The 19458-nt window shown below is 40.5% G+C and overlaps 1 protein-coding gene across 1 annotated transcript in view; it reads right to left on the reverse strand.

Annotated features, from left to right (window-relative positions):
• Positions 1-1336: 1336 nt before the first annotated feature.
• Positions 1337-19458, reverse strand: part of ryr2a (ryanodine receptor 2a (cardiac)) — a 184866-nt gene continuing 166744 nt past the window's right edge. Inside the window, exons 99-116 of the mRNA XM_029456240.1 lie at positions 19168-19440; positions 18308-18514; positions 17878-18192; positions 17120-17190; positions 16301-16442; positions 15806-15892; positions 14593-14862; positions 14234-14364; positions 13985-14027; positions 12483-12616; positions 12232-12292; positions 11352-11498; positions 10544-10678; positions 6901-7057; positions 6464-6528; positions 6279-6379; positions 5458-5509; positions 1337-5113 (exon numbers count right to left, since the gene is read on the reverse strand). Of these exons, the coding sequence (XP_029312100.1) occupies positions 5018-5113; positions 5458-5509; positions 6279-6379; positions 6464-6528; positions 6901-7057; positions 10544-10678; positions 11352-11498; positions 12232-12292; positions 12483-12616; positions 13985-14027; positions 14234-14364; positions 14593-14862; positions 15806-15892; positions 16301-16442; positions 17120-17190; positions 17878-18192; positions 18308-18514; positions 19168-19440 (2487 nt within the window). The 3' untranslated portion in view covers positions 1337-5017. The remainder of the gene's footprint in view (positions 5114-5457; positions 5510-6278; positions 6380-6463; positions 6529-6900; positions 7058-10543; positions 10679-11351; positions 11499-12231; positions 12293-12482; positions 12617-13984; positions 14028-14233; positions 14365-14592; positions 14863-15805; positions 15893-16300; positions 16443-17119; positions 17191-17877; positions 18193-18307; positions 18515-19167; positions 19441-19458) is intronic.

The following is a 19458-nucleotide window of genomic DNA, read 5'->3' on the forward strand; positions in this document are numbered from 1 at the left end:
GCATTGCTGCAGAGGTTGCAGAAGTGGGATGTCAGCCTGTCAGTGCCCAGACCATACGCCGCACACTGCATCAAATCGGTTTGTATGGCCGTCGCCCCAGACAGAAGCCCCTTCTGAAACCGATGCATAAGAAAGCCCGCAAACAGTTTGCTGAAGACAATGAATCCAAGAACATGAGTTACTGGAACCATGTCCTGTGGTCTGATGAGACCAAAATAAACCTGTTTGGGTCAGATGGTGTCCGGCGTGTGTGGCGGCACCCTGGTGAGGAGTACCAAGACAAATGTGTTTTGCCTACAGTCAAGCATGGTGGTGGCAGCATCATGGTCTGGGGCTGCATGAGTGCTGCCGGCACTGGGGAGCTGCATTTCATTGAGGGACACATGAATTCCAATATATACTGTGACATCCTGCAGCAGAGCATGATCCCCTCTCTTCGGAAACTGGGCCGTAGGGCAGTTTTCCAACATGATAATGACCCTAAACACACCTCCAAGATGACAACGGCCTTGCTGAAGAAGCTGAAGGTTAAGGTGATGGACTGGCCAAGTATGTCTCCAGACCTAAACCCAATTGAGCACATGTGGGGCATCCTCAAGAGGAAGGTGGAGGAGTGCAAGGTGTCCAACATCCGTGCGCTCCGTGATGTCGTCGTGGAGGAGTGGAAGAAGATTCCAGAAGCAACCTGTGCAGCTCTGGTGAATTCCATGCCCAGGAGGGTTAAAGCAGTGCTAGATAACAATGGTGGTCACACAAAATATTGACACTTTGGGCACAATTTAGACATGTTCACTATGGGGTGTACTCACTTTTGTTGCCAGCTGTTTAGACATTAACAGCTGTGTACTGAGTAATTTTCAAAGGACAATAAATCTATACTGTTATTCAAGCAGCACACTGACTACTTTAAGTTATATCAAAGTTTCAGTAGGATAATGTTATCCCCTGAAAGGATATAACAGAATATTTGCAAAAATCTAAAGGGTGTACTCACTTTTGAGATATACTGTATATACATATACCCATATACATTTATATATATATATATATATATACACATATATATATATATATATACATATATATACACATATATATATATATATATATATATATATATATATATATATATATATATATACATATACATATATATATATACATATACATATATACATATACACATATATACATACATATACACATATATACATATATATATATACATATACACACACTTATATACTTATATTGCACCTTTAAGTTGTAAACTAATTTAACAGAACCTCAGTTTTATTACCACACCATTATTTGTTATGTCAATGAAATACATAGATAATAAATGAATAAATAATTTTATTTTAAATTGAGACAAAGTTAAGCAAGCTTTTATTTGTTTTTCCTTTGTATGCAATGTACAATGGTCAGTCACCTCCCATACACTCCCTGAAGGGCTATTGCTTGAGCTTAAAACCAAATGATACTAAAACAAACATTTGACTCATAGTATATTAAAGATGGTTAAGTGAGAGAAAAGCAGGAGCCACTTTCTTTTTTTCTGAAGGATGCACTTGTGGCAAATGACTTGCAGAGTTACAATGAAGCCCACAACACTTAAACACAATAATACAAAAATCTTAATTCATCTTAAATAATCCTATTAAACAATTTATGGGTGACATAGATTTAGTTTCTTTATTATACTTTTTAATCAAACCTGCATAATAAACATGCAATGGCATTATTTTTTTCTGAGATATTTTTTGGGAGAATGTCTATACAAAAAGAGTAACTCTCTTTGCTGTATTGCATAAGATCATCACCAAACAAAAGTCAGATAAACAATCCTTATTTGAAAATTATTTCAGGACATGTTCGTTGAACATTTGCCAGTTCTTAACATTCATTCAATAAACACACATCTTATCACTTAGGAATGAATCAGTAAAAATAAAATCATAGTGTAATAATAAGTATGCTTTAAATAGATTATTTTGTTTCTGATATTACTCATTCGACCCTTCTGGGCATCCAATCCCGACAAGGTCAAACTTTGTAGTCATGAAATGTGTTCTGGAAGCTTCCACTTTAAACAGTGTCAGTTCATCTTCCTGCTTGCAGTGAGGGGTGCAACAATTCAAATACAAAGTAGGAAGGAAATGAGCATACGATCCTATATTAGTTGAGACAGGATGTAAACAGTATGCTTGTCTGTGTACACGATGAATCCATCTTTAGAGTTGATGGTCTGGCATCACAACTATTCATGCTGTTGGAACAGCCCTCACACACAGAGCTTGTTTGGCAGTAGCACTAACAAACACTCAGTTGCCTCTTTATTAGGAAACCTAGCTCAAACTAAAGCAGTGGAATTGAACAAACCAACAATAAATTGTATAGGCAATTGTTTGTTGTTCATACTCATAAGTGTTTCTAATATTGTGTCCTACCCATTCATAAAAATGATTTATAGTAGTTCAAATGTTACAAATACTTAACACAATTGTAAAAGATTACGATTCAACAGCACCACAAACTGCAGCTGTCAAAATGATACGATTGAATCAACACCTCTTTCAACAAAAATAAACATCATAACCTTCATACAAGTAGAATTCTTTGCATTTCTTTAGCTAGGTATAGCTAACAAACTGGCAACTGTGAGTGTACATGTAGCCACCCAAAATAATTGAATGCTTTTGTTGAAAGGAAGAAGCCATGTGCACTGGACGAGTGTCCCAAAACTATACTCAGTATGAGGAAAGTGGAGCTTCTTCTTAGTACAACACTACCACTGGTGCCTCGTTCCACGCCTGCTGTGGAACATCGCCACCCTATTTCCAAGATGAACTGTGACCTCATTGCTGCTGCTGTCATTTCAAATTGAAATCTGATTTCCCAGAACTTTACAAGACAATTTAAAGATCATCTGACATAATTGTATAATAAAACAGAATCAATTAAATCCTTGGAATTGGACATTTTTACAATTGTAACACCCCTCTTTGCACTGAATACAGATATAATGCAACATCAAGTGAAATTTTAAATTAATACAATGTGATATTATTAAGACCTTTAACAAAACTGCTTAAGGACCAGTGAGACATGCCAGTCATTTTAGATTTCCAATAACAAAGTCCTGAGGGCATTTCTACTTTCCTATAGTGCTCACATGTGGCACATCCTTCATAAACACCTGTCATCCAGCTCTAAGTGTTATCCTCAGTCTTTACATTGTATTTATGTGAAGCTCTGACATTCCTCTGTCCCCCTCAAGCTTGCATAACTCACCCCTGGCTTAGTAAGGCACTGTATCCTCTCTCTGCTCCCTCTGCTTTTTTCCATACATTGATCCTCCAGCTGTGACTGATGGGATGCTCCAGTCTGGCTGATTATTCATCTTAGCTAACAGCTAGCATGCACGATACAGTCTGCAGTTATAAAGTCTTAAACACACAAATCTATTTTTTGCTGCTTTTTTTATTGCTGTTTATAAAACTACATCATTTGATTAACAAATGTGCGGTGCAAGCCCTAATTAAGTAGAATTAATTGAATTGAAGCCCAAAGGTGTCACATAGAGGCTGTGATGTTTCTTATACTCCACAATACTATTGGACAGAACAAACATGCTGAATATTTATTAGCTATTGTTGAGCCTCGACCAGCCGTGGGACTAAAGGTTTCAGGTCATGTGCTCAGTGTTCACAGACAGATATCTCTATCCATAGGCCATGCTGCTACTGGGGCAAAAGATCAAATCAAAGAAAATAAATACAGACAGTTACCAAACATATCAAAAACAATTTTGCGAGCATAATTTTGGGGGCATTTATTTATTTCTGCAGTCTTTCCAAAAAAAATAAAGATGTAGATAACTTGCAAGTAGATGGAGGATTATGACTTGTTGGCGTCCGTACTTTGGCTGAGCGTCCAGCTGACTCAGCTCCACCGGAACAAAATGGACTATTGATCGTGTTGCTAGCGATGTAACACATAGTTAAGGAGCCCTTCACACACAGTGTTGGCATGTACAGGGTGTGGACCCAATATTAACATCTATAAACTGTACTTTAATTCAATCCAGTACAACGGCCCTATTTGTGAAGATCAGGATGTTCAGTTGTTGTTGACAGTGTCACCGAGGTGCTGATTCCACTCTATTACAGTTGTAATTGTGGAGACGGTATTTTGATGGTGTTTTCGATTAGATTATTGTGTAGGCACCTTATATCTTCCTACTTGACACGTACCACAAACTTAAACAAAAGTTACCTTAGAGTTGAATCAAATCTCTCACCTCTTTGACAGTCTCAACAAAAGCTGACAAATAAGCTTCTCAAAGGTCTGATTATTGCAGAGCTGTTGTGTTGGATTACAGCAGGGTTGAACAGGTGTTTTTTTTTATGTCCACCCCCTGTCCCTACATGCAACGTGCATTTTACACATGATAGGTGGTAAACATCATCATACTATGTCTGCTCTTTATGTATCCAGAATTGTCCTGAAAGTCTTTCAGGAAACATTTTCCTTTGATTCTCCTCCTCTGTCCCTCTTCGGATCCTTCCTGTTTTCCTTGCACCATTATTCCTTCGTATTTTTTGCTTGTTACTGTGAATGTAGAATAGGATGAAGCAAATAAGTCATCATCAGAGCCAAAATCCTTGACGTGCCACCAGTCACATTTTGTACAGCATATACTCCGATATTTTCTATGTACAAAGTCAGAGTTCAAAGCATTCCAAAAAAAGTGTGCTAGAAGTTGGGACGAGTTGAGTTTCTGAAAGAGGAAGAGCTGGGAGAAAGGCTTAGGGTGGGACCTGTCGAGGAGGCTGGAGGCTGTAGTTCCTCCTAGACTGGCAGGTGGAGCCGAGTGTAGAACCCGTTGTTGGGTAGAACAGGGCTTAGAGAGCAGTAAGAAAGGTTAGAGGGAGAAGCAAAGGGACCTTAGCTGTAGAGGGCCTTGAACAGGGTACAGTATGAAAAGGGAACAGTTTGTTGCTCCATGAGCAGTTCAGTTGAGCTGATCCTCGTACTGTTTCCGGAAACAGTCACCAGCAGGGAAAAACTCCCAGCAACGCTCCTGGTACATCTTCCATACGTAAGACTCCTTTAAGACAAACAGATGGGAGGAGGTAGGACAACATGTCAGCTGTGAAAGTTTCACACTGAGCCACTGAAGGCCTCAGTGTGCTTCAAACAAACTGTTGTACGACCAAAAGCGTTTCTACCTGTTTCAAAGGGAAAAACTCAAAGGCAAGGCAAAAAGCCTGCAGTCATAAGGAGGGACAAGGGTCCACCATCGGAAAGAGGTATGCACTTTGTTTGAAGCACACTCTGACTTTACGCTTTAACAATGCAAGCAGCAAGGATCAGAAACTGTCTGAGCCGTACTAACCACAATATCACAGTGACGTATATTTACTGAGACCAAAGGAAAATAAGCTGCTTTACCTGGCCAGTGTGCTCTGTTTCATCTTTGTTGATGAGATACATCACAAAGAATCTGAAACACACACACAAACATTAGAAAAACATCCAGACAATATACATACACCCACATGCACAAACACACACCAACAGAGACTGATCAAAACTCTGAAGCTGGTGGTAGTTTGGGCAAAACAAGAATTACACTAAATATAGAAAGTATAGATTTAGGGGGGATTATCACCATAAACCCAATCCTTAAACTAAATGTAAAACTAAACCCAACTTGTAATAATTCACTATAGAAAAACTAAACCTGAGAGCATGTCCTGTTTCACCTTGAATCCTAGTTCTTAAATGTGGACAGGAGAATGTCTCCTTCACTGGACAAATGTCAGGCTGACCTTTTTGGAGATCAGCCTGCTTTTCCTCAATTCCAGTAGGTTTTTCTCAAAGGAAGGTTTTAGACATGTCTAAAATCAAACAGCTGAGAAATGTGAATGCCATCTTGTTGGATATAGACTATGTTTGCACAGGATCCAATCAATGACAAAGCGTTCTGACATAACTGCAACATTAACATCAGCACACCAGAAGAGGAGCGACATGATGGGCCAGCTTCCTGCATTCACCGAGTACAAGGAACCTCAAACAGTCACACTACTAAGTGATTTATGTGTCCACGAAAATAACCTTATAAATCGGAAGCGAAGGCCAATGAAAACCCAGCGTTTGTCTTCCAATCAGATGTATTGCATAAGGCAGGTATAATTATACAATACAGGTCGGCACTATGTTAGAGATACACACACACACACACACACACAAACTCCAGATGTACTCACAGGTAGTTGGCGAGGTTGTGCTCCTGTAGCGTGTGCGTTTCAAAGCCATGTGGCACTGTGTCAAAGTAGTCATTACCTATTCCACAGATAAAACATTTGGTCTGGAAGAGAAACACGTAAGTGTTAAACGATTGTCATTACACAAACCGTTTAATGGTGAAGAACGTGTGAGCGCGTCTTTTTACCTCCATGTCTTCTTTCACTTGTTCCTGCTGGTCCCTAAGCTCGCCGAAAGCATCAATGATCAACCCTAGAATGTTCCGACCACAGACGGTGTACACGTTAGCGGACTGGACCACAATGTTTCATTCATAGTACTTGATCTACTGTATGTGTTGCAGTCTTCATATTACTAGCATAATACTGATCACAACTTTGTTTGGGTTTATGTGAAACAAAGAATATTAAATGCAGCCTTATAAAAAGGATCTTTTTCTGTCTTTTTGCTTCGATCTTCCAACAGGCTGCAAGATACAGATCTGACCCAGACTATAGTGTAGGCAGGCAACAAAAGGGAATCATATTTATGTGTGTGTGTGTGTGCGTGTGCGTGTGTGCGTGTGTGCGTGTGCGTGTGTGTGTGTGCGTGTGCGTGTGCGTGTGCGTGAGTTGGATCTCTCACCCTGGATGATGGCCAGGAGGATAACAATGACAAAGAAGAAGAAGGTAATGTCAAAGATGATGCGATAGATCTCATACTCGTCACCTGCTGGGTCCTCAATCTGGTCACCAATCCCTCCACCTGCTCTCACACCTACATACATGTGGAACATGTAGCACTGGGAGAGAGAGCCACAGACACACAGGAAGAGGGGGAGAGACACTTGAAAAGGGGACCAGTTACAATTATCACAACGTCAATTAAATATTGAATAAAATGTGCATAAATTTTGCACTAAATTACAGTATTATTAAAAAATTGCAGGTCAGGAGATCAAAGACAATATGACCATTAAAGAACCCATTAATAATTATGTATTTAGTTTTTAAGTAAAAGAAAAAAAAAGACAATATGATCTCTAATAGTCAGTAGCTCTGTATCTGTGCAGTTAGCCTTTTCATAATGTCAAAAATATATTATTATTATTATATATATTTATATATATATACACATCTAAATATAAATAAATATATATGTATATATATATATACATATATATTATGTATATATACTGTATGTATGTATGTATGTATGTATGTATGTATGTATGTATGTATGTATGTATGTATGTATGTATGTATATATATATATATATATATATATATATATATATATATATATATATAGTCCAGTGCACAAAGAGAGAAATATGAAGAGAGGAACAAGTGAACAGAAAAGAAGAGATCAGCTCAGATCCTCTCATCCTGCTGAAAGTGTTATTGTAAGGGATTTATTCACACTAAGGGAAGGGAGGAAAGAGCAAAAAAGCTGCCTGGGGCAGTAGCCCTTCATCAGTGTATCCCTCCATCACACTAAGCCCCTGTCACCTTCCTGTAGACCAGTTAGAGCTGCCACCCGCAGCCCCTTAATAGGAAACAGAAGAACTCTATGGAATGCTATGGGTGACTGGCTATAAGGGATTAGAGTGTGTGTGTGTCCTGAAATTTCCGGGTGACAGAAGGCCCACTCCCACCCCCAGAAAACACACACCATAGAGCCCATATATAGTATTTCTTTCAGACGGCTTGGTAGCAGGGATCATCCTTATCACAGCTGTGATGTATTTACCTGTTTCCTCCCTCCATCCATTGTGTAAATGTAAAGAGTAACACCACCAAACTTCAGTATCATTTTCCTGGACCACAGGATTTATTTTTTTAAATCAACATATCTATCATTCTTCTAGGGGTAAGGGGGAAAGGTGAGTTGTTGTTATCACATTAGCAAGCCCGTCTGGATAGTTGTATTAATAAGCTTATTATGGAAGTCTCTGTCTCTTATCAAATGTCTTCTTTTGTAACCTTAGACAGTAGGTTATCCTCTCCATCTCATAGATATCCCAGATTCTTTGGGTCAACTAATTGTACGTGGGTGGCTCGGACTAAGCTGCTTCACTTTGAACCACAATGAATCACAATACTTATGCTGCCACAGTAGCTAACCTGCTCCGGCATCATGAAACTGGTTTCCTGTTTCCTTTTGCGAATCCCAAAATCCAGGATCATCACTGTTACTTTACCCAAAGAGCCTTAAATTGAGCTTGCATCGTGATAAACAAACCCAGATTGGTAGCATGAAATTCATCTTTCTAAAAGTCACGCACTGTTGCTATTTCTAAAAAGTTAACAGATGCCTGGAAAAGAAACGGACAAAAAAGAGCATGTAAGCTCAGCTGAACCGCATACAGAGCCTGAGGGTGAACACTGTCAGATTGAAAGCTTTGACCCATGACTTTCTCTCCATAAATGGAGCTGGACCCTCTTTACAGACAGGCTCCTCAGGATACTTCCTTTCAATGAGACAGGCTTTACTGACATTAGCAGCCAGAGCAGCAGTGAGCCACTGCCCTGAGCAATGAGACTGAAAAGCAGAGAAGGAATAGCAAGTCGAAGCATGCATACATAACATTTAACAACATTAAACATGCAGATGACCAAAAAAAGAGATTTTAACAGATGTAATGTGAGGATTTTAGTTTCAGATTGTTTGCTTGAGAAGTCACCAGAAATGACCTGTCGCAGCTGTCAGTGTCCGTTCTTTATATCTAACACTGCTGGCTGTCACCAGTTCCACCTCCACATGCATTGCCCAGGGTCCATACATCTAACTGCTACTTTCTGAAACACATCATACACCAACCCACCCTTCGTCCACATGTTATCCATTGCAAGCTAATTCATTAAATGTTAGTTAACCTTATGTTCAGTACTAACTCAATCAGGTATTTGTTCCTGTCCCCAGGACAAAAATAGAGATTATCGTCAAATCTTCAGATTACCAACAATCCTTGAACAAATCATGTGTGACAAACACGCGTTTGTCACACATGATTTGTTCTTCATGATTTGTTGTTTGTGCTTCCGTTAGGATCCAGAACCAAATCTAAGCTTAAAATAGTGAAATTTCATCAAAATCTCTTTATTTTACATGTCTTATTTAACATTTCGGCAAAAATAAAGCATGTACACTAACCAGTTCTTGTAAAAACAATACATTATGCGGTCCTCAGCGCAACTGGGTAACTATGAGTGATTTAGCTGAGACAAACAGTCAGGTGACAACAAATCAGTGAAACTTGAACTGAACTGCAGGCTGTTTACACAGAGCAGAGCAGAGAGGAGGAGAGAGGAGAGGAACAGAGAGGAGAGGAGCAGAGAGGAGGAGAGAGGAGAGGAGCAGAGAGGAGAGGAGCAGAGAGGAGGAGAGGAGCAAAGAGGAACAGAGAGGAGAGGAGCAGAGAGGAGAGGAGCAGAGAGGAGGAGAGAGGAGAGGAGCAGAGAGGAGGAGAGGAGCAAAGAGGAACAGAGAGGAGAGGAGCAGAGAGGAGAGGAGCAGAGAGGAGGAGAGAGGAGAGGAACAGAGAGGAGGAGAGAGGAGAGGAGCAGAGAGGAGAGGAGCAGAGAGGAGGAGAGATGAGAGGAGCAGAGAGGAGGAGAGGAGCAAAGAGGAACAGAGAGGAGAGGAGCAGAGAGGAGAGGAGAGGAGAGGAGCAGAGAGGAGAGGAGCAGAGAGGAGAGGAGCAGAGAGGAGAGGAGAGAGGAGAGGAGCAGAGAGGAGGAGAGGAGCAAAGAGGAACAGAGAGGAGAGGAGCAGAGAGGAGAGGAGCAGAGAGGAGGAGAGATGAGAGGAGCAGAGAGGAGGAGAGGAGCAAAGAGGAACAGAGAGGAGAGGAGCAGAGAGGAGAGGAGAGGAGAGGAGCAGAGAGGAGAGTATTGGTGTATAAATATTTTTTGTATATATATATAGATTAAACTTGCGTTTTATTTGTATTTTTTTTATATGATTTATGGCATTATAACGGTGTTATACTGCACAAAAGACATTTTTGATCTTCTAACCATTAATGGGCTGTTTCCATTGAGGTGTTAGATATATTACAGGAAAACACAGGGTCACAGTGAGTAAAATGTGACAGGAGCAAAGAACTGCTTAACGTTCAGAGTACTGACCAACAAAGTTATGCCGTTATACTAAGATGCTGCTTTGAGCCATTGTACCTTGGTCACCTTTACCATTCTAGTGAAGTACAATACGTTACAATGTGTCTGACAGTCAGACTCTGACTGCACTACTGCTCGCAAAGCTTTACACTTCTCATACTCACCGTCAACATGTCGTCACACTTCATATCAGGCAGTTCTCCATCTTCACTCTTGTTGTAGAACTTCCTGAAGAAGTTGAAGGCCACTACTGTGTAGAGGTACACCACCACTGCTAACAAGCCAACTGTTAACACCAGCTGGAAGACAGGAGAGAAGACGAGGAAAAATGTCACTCAGCATTTTTGTATGTTAATAAATGGGATGGTCTGTAAACTACTGCATGAAATGGTGTGTATAATGGTTGATCCGTCTATCACGATGCATGGAATGTATTATTTCTGTGTTTCAGTTTAGGGTAGTTCAAAACCACCTTGTGGACAATCGCAGAACAAACCCTCATTTAGCAGCACGGTGGCTGTAACAAGCACACAGCTCATCACTTTTCTTTCCTTGGGAATGTTTGGACTACATATGCCTGTAAGTACTGCAAAAACATTGTATTCTATCTGCACAACACTTTGTAGGTTAATTTAATCAAATGTATACTGTTTTTATGGAGAATCGTTGAAATCTTTATTTAGCTAATTAAGACCTACCAGGGTCAGCTGCAATGTTTTACATATTTGAATTGTTTCATTGTTTGTAAAGATACATTTGTATGCTCACTAGCATATCATATTTTTTATTATGCATGGCTAAAACAAAATATTACATAGTACTGAGAGTACTAAAGTATAGTAGAGTACTGTCACAATGGCGACATTCAAATGTAAGATTGTAATGTATGTATGTAACAGTCTTTCTGCTGTATTGATCTGTTTCAGAGTTCAATTAGACCAGAACAATCCAGCTCTTTATTGAGTAGTTTACCTGTTTGCCATTGTGTGTGACTGAGGACAGGATGGTACGGAGTGTCTTGAAGCCCATGGCAATGTCGAGCAGATGGGCAGCAAAGAAGAAGTTGTTATAGTGACCCAGGATGGACATGGTCATATACCAGGCCAGATACAGGAAGGACTGCAGGGAGCAAGGGAGAGAGAGGTAAGTTAATGTAGATGCATATAGACAACTGGGTAGATATCAAAGTTCCATCTGTGGCTTCATTTGCAGGTTAATGTATCAGTTCATGAAGACGTGTCAGGAAGTGACTGTTAATGATCCCACAATCAGCTATTAAGTGGACCGGAACTTCTCATATCGGAGACAGCAGTGAGACAGAAAAATCATATAGTATGCCTGACATTGAAAATATATTTATTATATTTATGTATATATTATTAATATGATATCTTTCTTTTAAAAAATTGAAATAATTACATAATGATTATTTTATAATTAATACAGAATGCATTTCAAGATTTGGGAAATGTAGTTTCACTATCTGTTGCTGTCCATGCACAGGAAATAAATACATAATATGTTCTCCCATTTCTGCTAGAAACCCCATCAGTGACAGAAGCAACCTTATTCAGCAATCAGTGTAAAGCAAGAACGTGTCATTTAGTAACAGTGTGCTTAATTTCAATCAGAAATCTAAAAAACATTTGCAAAGATGGTGAATTAAGCCAAAGTTCTATATTTTATTATCATCCATAAAAAGTATTTAAACTTAATTTTCATTAATATTACTATTTTCATTATATCTCTGTTATTACTGTGGACATCATGATAATATTAAAATTCTTTAATTTAAACTATAAGAGCAGTGAACCCACATGATGGAGGCAGACATGCGCCTCTACATACTTACATTGTCTGTAAATACAACCCCCAGCTTCCAGATCTGGTACTTAACATCAATGGAGTTCAGCCTGTTGGAAATGATTCATACCAATCAAAGACAAACAGGTCTGTTCTCAGATTAGAGCTGCTATTCTGCCTCTTCATACTCTACACACACACACACATACACACACACACACACACACACACACACACACACACACACACACACACACACACACACACACACACACACACACAGACAAAGAGAATACTCACACAGCAGCCAGTGAGCTGTCTCTCCTGGGCTTTCTCTTTTTGTGAGAGTCGCTGAAGTCCAGAGCAGCCTTGTCCATCCCCAGCAGCTCACTGATGCGGTCATGGCCGTAGAACTCTCCATATTTATCCATCACCTGAAGAACAGCAGGGCTTCTTGAAACACTTTCCAGCGGAAGCACATCTCAAATTGATTATATAATAAATCGGATTATACTAGAGCCACTGGGAGCTACAGGCTCAGTGAACACCAGGTTTAGCCTGATTGATCTACAGTGTGTCCCTCCCAGAATGACAGGAGGAATGTAGGGCTGGGCCTTGGTTGATACTGATGTTCACTACAGTATCTAAGTGAACTGTCTATACAGATGTATTCGGGCTACCCGGTTTATTTTGAACCTGTTTGATGTGAGTTAAAACCTGGAATGTGATGTCAGTTGTTAGTCAAATCTCCAAAATATAATATAAATGAAATAGCAACCGTGAAGAGACAGAGGTTCACTGTACAGCTGAGCAGAAGGGAGAAATGTGGCTTACATGACCATATCATATGTATATGTTACAAGACTGACATAACTGTACAGACAGAGAAAAGAGAGATGTGTGTGTGTGTGTGTGTGTGTGAGAGAGAGAGAGAGAGAGAGAGAGAGAGAGAGAGAGAGAGAGAGAGAGAGAGAGAGAGAGAGAGAGAGAGAGAGAGAGAGAGGAGTATGTATGTCAGAGAGAAAGCTAAAAGTGAGTAAAAATGACTCCTGTAGTCTAAACTTTAAACTTAACCCAAATATAAAACTACGAAACTAAAAAACATCTCCTGAAACCTTTATCTATAGCTTCAGCCCCACAGCTAAAAGCCGACAGAAGGCAGTGTACTCCATCAGAGCTGCTTATCACACACACCCCAATGTCAGAGGGTCCTTCTGACATTCACACCCACCTCACAGAGTGATTAGTCAGCAGTGTGGACGGGAGAAAAGGTTTGAACATCTCTCTAAAGCCCTTGTGTTCACTCGAGTGCAACACTATGAATGTCTTCCAGGAGAGACTGTCTGAAAACATCTCCACCTCTTTATATATCTTCATTTAATTTGTTCTTCAGTCCTAATTTGCATATTCATTATATTTGTTCTGCCAACAATGGCATGCAAGCTATTTTGCTTTGTAAGTTAGCCAACTACCAAGCTGTGTGTTGGTGTGGTAACATGAGTGTTTTTCTATATTTGTAGTATCATTACTACTGAACATACATGTTCCAGAACAGTTCAGTGTCTATTACCAGAACAACCCAACTCAACTGATCCTGGTTTGTGGCGTCTTTCTAACACAACGTAAGAACACACTTGTTACTATAGCATGGGGTCAACTCCGCCCTTCTCTCAGATTAGGAGTTCTCTTTGTTCTTTAGTAGAAGCTTTGTGAATATCTCTTAATAAGACACTTTAGGAGGACTCCTGGTGGTAAGATAAGATCATTTTGTGAACATGGTCTACATACACAGAGACACCTACCTTCCTCTTCACAAACTTATCCCAGTAGTTGTTGGGGAAGGATCTGCAAACCAGAGGACAAAAGTCTCATGAGTCACATAAAGTTGTATTATTATAAAAATGTAACAGTGAAGAACTGCAACAAATATAAAACCACATCTCATCTTCTCCCGTATTGGCACGTGTCTTGTCAATGGATGTTGTAGCATATAATATATAACTCAAGTTAACGTATTCACATTTAAAGACACACGGTGAAGTTCTACTCACTGTGTGTTGATTACCAGTCTGTCCCACTGTCCTTTGATGTCGTCCTCAGATGGTTGTTCTGTGATATAAAGGCCATCAAATTCCAGCTTCCTGGCCACCTCCTTTTCACGCTTAAAGATTACTAATGGCACCTACACACACACACACACACACACACGCACATGCACACGCACACGCACACACACCAGTACAGTACAGTAGTAAATAATAAAGAGTGTGACTTGGTTTCAGAAAATGAACACCCTTGTATATGAATATTGGAAAATATTTCTTTAGGAACAATCATTGAATCCCAAACTATTATCAGTTTTAATAACAAATACCATATACAGTAACAGTAACAATAGTCAGTATCCTGCCTTGAGACAGTAGTATCCAATGATGCAGAAGAAGGAGATGACGGTGTGAAGGACAGCCAGGATGCGTAACATGGGCTCCATGTATCCACTGCTCTCCTCCAAGACAAAACGGACCGTGACGGGCTTCAGGGGCTCCCCGGCCTCAACAATCACCTCCTCTTTTGTCTCCATTGCTTCTCCTCCCAGTGGATCCCACTGAATCCTGCTGTCTGGCTGGCTGCTAGTGTACACCACTTCCCTTTCCTCAACTACAGATGAGGATGTAGAAACCTGGTAGAGACATGAAACAACATGTTGTCACCCTGATGATGTAACCCAACACAAAATCATGGGCAACATATTAAACATCGAAGCTTAGACTGTTCAAGGTTTTTATATATTGTCAGAGAGGTTTGAAGTCCACCAAACTAGGGCTCAACGATTAATCGCATTCAAATCAACATCGTAACAGAACGCAATTTATAAATTGCAAAAGAGAGCGACATTGACGATTGATGTGTTCGGAGCAGACAGAGTAGTTTTCAGTGTACCATGAAGAAGTGGTCCTCAAAACGCAATTAAAGTTTCTGTGTCTTGCTTCCCAGTTGCTGGGTAAAGTGAAGGGGGTCTAAATATCTTTAGAGTGGTAGAGCCATCGTCAGCGTACACTTTAGTCTGTGTGATTTGTTACAATACTGTCACTGACATATATTGTTCATTTATTAATGTTCACATCAGTCCTGTTGTTCTGCAGTGCTTTGTTCTTGTTTTCAGATACGTTTGATCTATACCAGCTCCTGACGTAAATATCTGTTTCTTTAGCTGCTAAATGCTCCACTATGCACCAGCTGGTATGTCTGTCTGCTGTTTGCTGCTGCATAGGGAGTGTACATAGAGCATTTCCACTAGGACTTGCCTGGAAACAATACTGGAAGATACTAACAAGGTCTATGGTAAATTGACTGCTTATATAGAGTGCTTTTTCTAGTCTTAGAAACCATTTAAAGCGCTTTAAAACACATGCCAACATTCACACACACATTCACATGCTTGTGGCAGAGGCTGCCATACAAGGTGTCAGCTGCTCATCAGGAGGATAAAGTATCTTGCCCAAGGTCAATTAGGCATGTATAGTAGTCTGCCGGGGCCGGAGATCGAACCACAATAGAGATAGAGGAGAACAATGTATGTCCCCGTCTCTTACCTGATAACAACATCTCTGCTTTACCATTACCTTATAGAAGAGGAGGATGAAATTGATTGCAAAGGCAACAAACAGCGCCAGCATCCTCATGTTGTAGAAGTTCCTGGCAAAGTAGTTCTGCAGGGGAGACAGAAAGAAGAGCTACTAATGTTTCCAGATGTTCCAGACTGAGCACTTGATGTTTAACTTCAGACCAAACTCCTAAATAAAGCAGTTGCTCCAACTGCATGTGAGTATTGTATGTCAAGAGTAAGTGGTGGAGAACAAAATCCAAAGTCCATGTTTTGTGTAAAAATGACTTCTAAAGTTAATAATAGGCTTCAGCAGCTAGACAGATTAAGTGGGTATTTTCCAAAGAACAAGGACTGTGACATGTGTTCACCACTCTTGTAAGTGATTAGAGCAACCCAAAGTGTTTTGATGTTCATATTAGCATACAGGGTCTCCTCTTCACGTTTACTGTCCACACTACATGTAACCAGCAGAAACTGTGCTGAAACTAAAGAACAGAAAGGTTCCCTGTACCAGAAGTTTCCTCTGGTAGGCTATGATCTTCTTCAAGAAGGCAGACTCCTGCAGATCCGGTTCATCAGACTTTGAGGTGTGATGTCTTCTCACTTTTGGCTTCATCTTCTCATTCTTCTGTTGTTTCTCTACATGTCCACCCCTGAAATCATAAAGTCATTCACACTTCGACACAGCTGACAATACAATACTGCTGGCATCATTTGGAGGGCTAAGTGAATGGACTGGCCAAGTAATGATTTTTTAATTAATGGTCTATAAACCAAAGCTAAATTGTAAATGTGTGTACATTTGACATGTTACTACATTTTGTAACTCAACATATTCCCATTGATATTCATGTTTCCTCTAAATAGATAAGATGAGATAATATATTTATTTAGTGTGTCTACCAACTAAACGCATTTGCTTTTGACACATTCTTAACTCAAGGTCCACTTACTAGCTTTTTCCTGAAACTTTCAATACAACTTATTGTCACTGAGGTAACTCTGCCGGCCAAGGAATACCGTGACATGTAGTGGAAAGCTCTGGAATAAAGGCTAGTAAGTGGATCTTGATTTTTTTTTTGACAAAACACAGTCAGTGTATGTTGGCTCTGGTCACGACTGTTAGATTATTCCCCTCTAATAAACAATTCAACAAGTAGTGGTGTCAGGTTGTAACTCTCCTGTAACTGGTTTAATGGCATTTCATAGCTTCACACTGTACTTTAACATCTGCACTGTCATAGTCCAGCACCTAGTCTGTTTCCATCTGCCACTATAGTTAAGATGTCAGTTAGAGCAATCACATTACAGAAGAGAAATGTGTACATACTCTGATGTTTTCTCAGGTTCACATTCTGTCTCTGCTGTTGCTTCCTTCTCCTCTGAAGAAGAGCTCTTTGACTGAAAGAGAAAATATTACATTACATTACAGGTCATTTAGCAGACGCTCTTATCCAGAGCGACTTACATTGAACTAAGTCAACCAACTCAGGGTTAAATATGAAGAGACAAGCAAGCCCCTTTGTGGTTGAGTGTTGCCATGCACAACCTGGCTGCATGGCTAAAATGTCCTAAAAACCTATTTTCTCAATTAGTTTCTTCTTATGGCTGATAGGATGACTCACAAACACACACACACTCACACACACACACACACAGATGACTTATGCCGGGTTCAGACTACAAAAGTCAAAATCTTGCCACCGTGACTTGGGAGAGACATGACAGACTACACGACCAATCAAAGCTTGCAGTCTTTCATGGAAGGGTGATAGCATTGTAAAGGAGGTGCTAGCAACCTACTTCCAGAAGCAAGAATCTAAACACATAGTGGCAGCGTGTACGATGATGGCTGTCTTGTGTTGTAAAGGCCTAAAAACACCAACAACCTTATCTTTCACATCATTACTATTTTACTTGACCATGTTTACAGTTGAAGTCCTATTGGCCACAGTCGTGTGGGAGCACGTCGTGGAAGGCAAAACAAAAATCTAACACTACACGGGACAAAACGAGTGATGCAGCCAACGCCTGTTCATTCATTCATCAGGCTGACATTGTGTAGTCTGAACCAGGCATTACACTCACCTGATGCCTCCGTCTGAGCTCAGGTGGGGATTCAGTGGGGGGTGCTGGGGGGGTCGAGGAAGGAACTGGGGAGTTTAGCAGTTCGGTCAGGCTGGCATTGGGGTTATGAGGGGTGATCTTGTACTGGCCCCCCTCTCTTCTTATGTCGAGGCCAAAAATGTCTGACAGCAGCTCAGTCTCACTGGTGTTGACTGCCAGGTCAGCCAGGTCCTCTTTTGTGGAGCTGCGTTCAGAGGCTCTCTTCTCTCTGTCCTCCCCTTCACCCCTCACCTCGTCCTGGGTGGGGTCAGGCATGTTGGCCAGCAGCTCTGACACCTGGGGTGGAGGTAGTTTATAATGTATTAAGGAACAGCACTCAGTGTATTTAGTTTGTTAACATGACCTGTGGATACACTGCTCTATTTGATTTTTTAGAATCATGTATAGTTACCTTTATGGTCTTGGCCCCCTCCACAAGATTGCCTCCCATGAAGGTGTTGTAGAAGATTCTGCAAAATCCACGGGCCACACTGAATGCCACATGGAGAAAGCCCAGCAGCACCGAGCAGTAGAAGGACACCAGGGTGGTCACCATGTCCCTTACCGTCATGTTCTTTATCCTCTTCATCTGCTTCTTCAAACTCTTCATGGAGAGGACCTGAAAAGAGAGAAAAAGTCAAGGTCAATACTGTTGATTAGTAACAAGAACTGTTCAATGCCCAATTGTCATGTGCCATTAACAAACAGCATCAACAGTCATGCTAACTAAGATCGTACAGTCTACCACAAGACTCCTGATCAGTGCTGCACCTCTTTCTGCACCGAACAACAACCTACACCTCCATCTTGTTAACCAACTAATTATCTGCACAAAGTTTGGGAAAGTGCTGTGAAATATGTTGTTTCTCCTTAAAATTAGTAATTACTAGTACAGTACCCTTTCGGGATTTTGCAGATCAATACGAGGGTTAGCGAGATAATCGAAACTCAGACACACACACATGTGCTTTTACTATTTCATGATAAATAGTAAATTTACCCGGCACTATATTTTTAGGTGAATTTTATTAATATTTAGATTTGATCCTTTCTTGTTGCAGGGCTATGGGCTGGGAGAAACAGCACATGACTATAAACTTAATCTTGAATCTGGACGCTTTTGTACAGCATCTCTGACCAATCTTCTTATTCCACTCTTCAGAAAAAAACAAGCATATTTAAAAAAGATATTCAATTATTCCAATTAAAATACATCAAAAACATACACACACACTTTGATTGTCAGCTGTGTTTGGTGCTGTGTGTGCTCACTTTTATCAGCAGCATGACATTGTATCGCAGAGCTAACAGTGCCATGTGGACAGTGGTAACAGAGAAGAAGCCCATCTCAGGGTTCTCCTCGTCTGGCTTCTCCCGCTCACTCTCCTCTTTCACTGCTGAGCGCTCGCCAGCGTCAGACATCTGAGCCGCCAGCTGCATTTCAAAGATAGTGTCCTCGCAGAAATTCACAAACAGCTCCATTTTCTCTTTCTCCCCTCCTTCATTCACCACATCAAAGATGAACTGACGCTTGGATTCTTTGACCTGGGCAGAAGGTATATT

Source organism: Cottoperca gobio, chromosome 19, assembly GCF_900634415.1.
Source record: "Cottoperca gobio chromosome 19, fCotGob3.1, whole genome shotgun sequence".
Taxonomy (NCBI): Eukaryota; Metazoa; Chordata; class Actinopteri; order Perciformes; family Bovichtidae; genus Cottoperca; species Cottoperca gobio.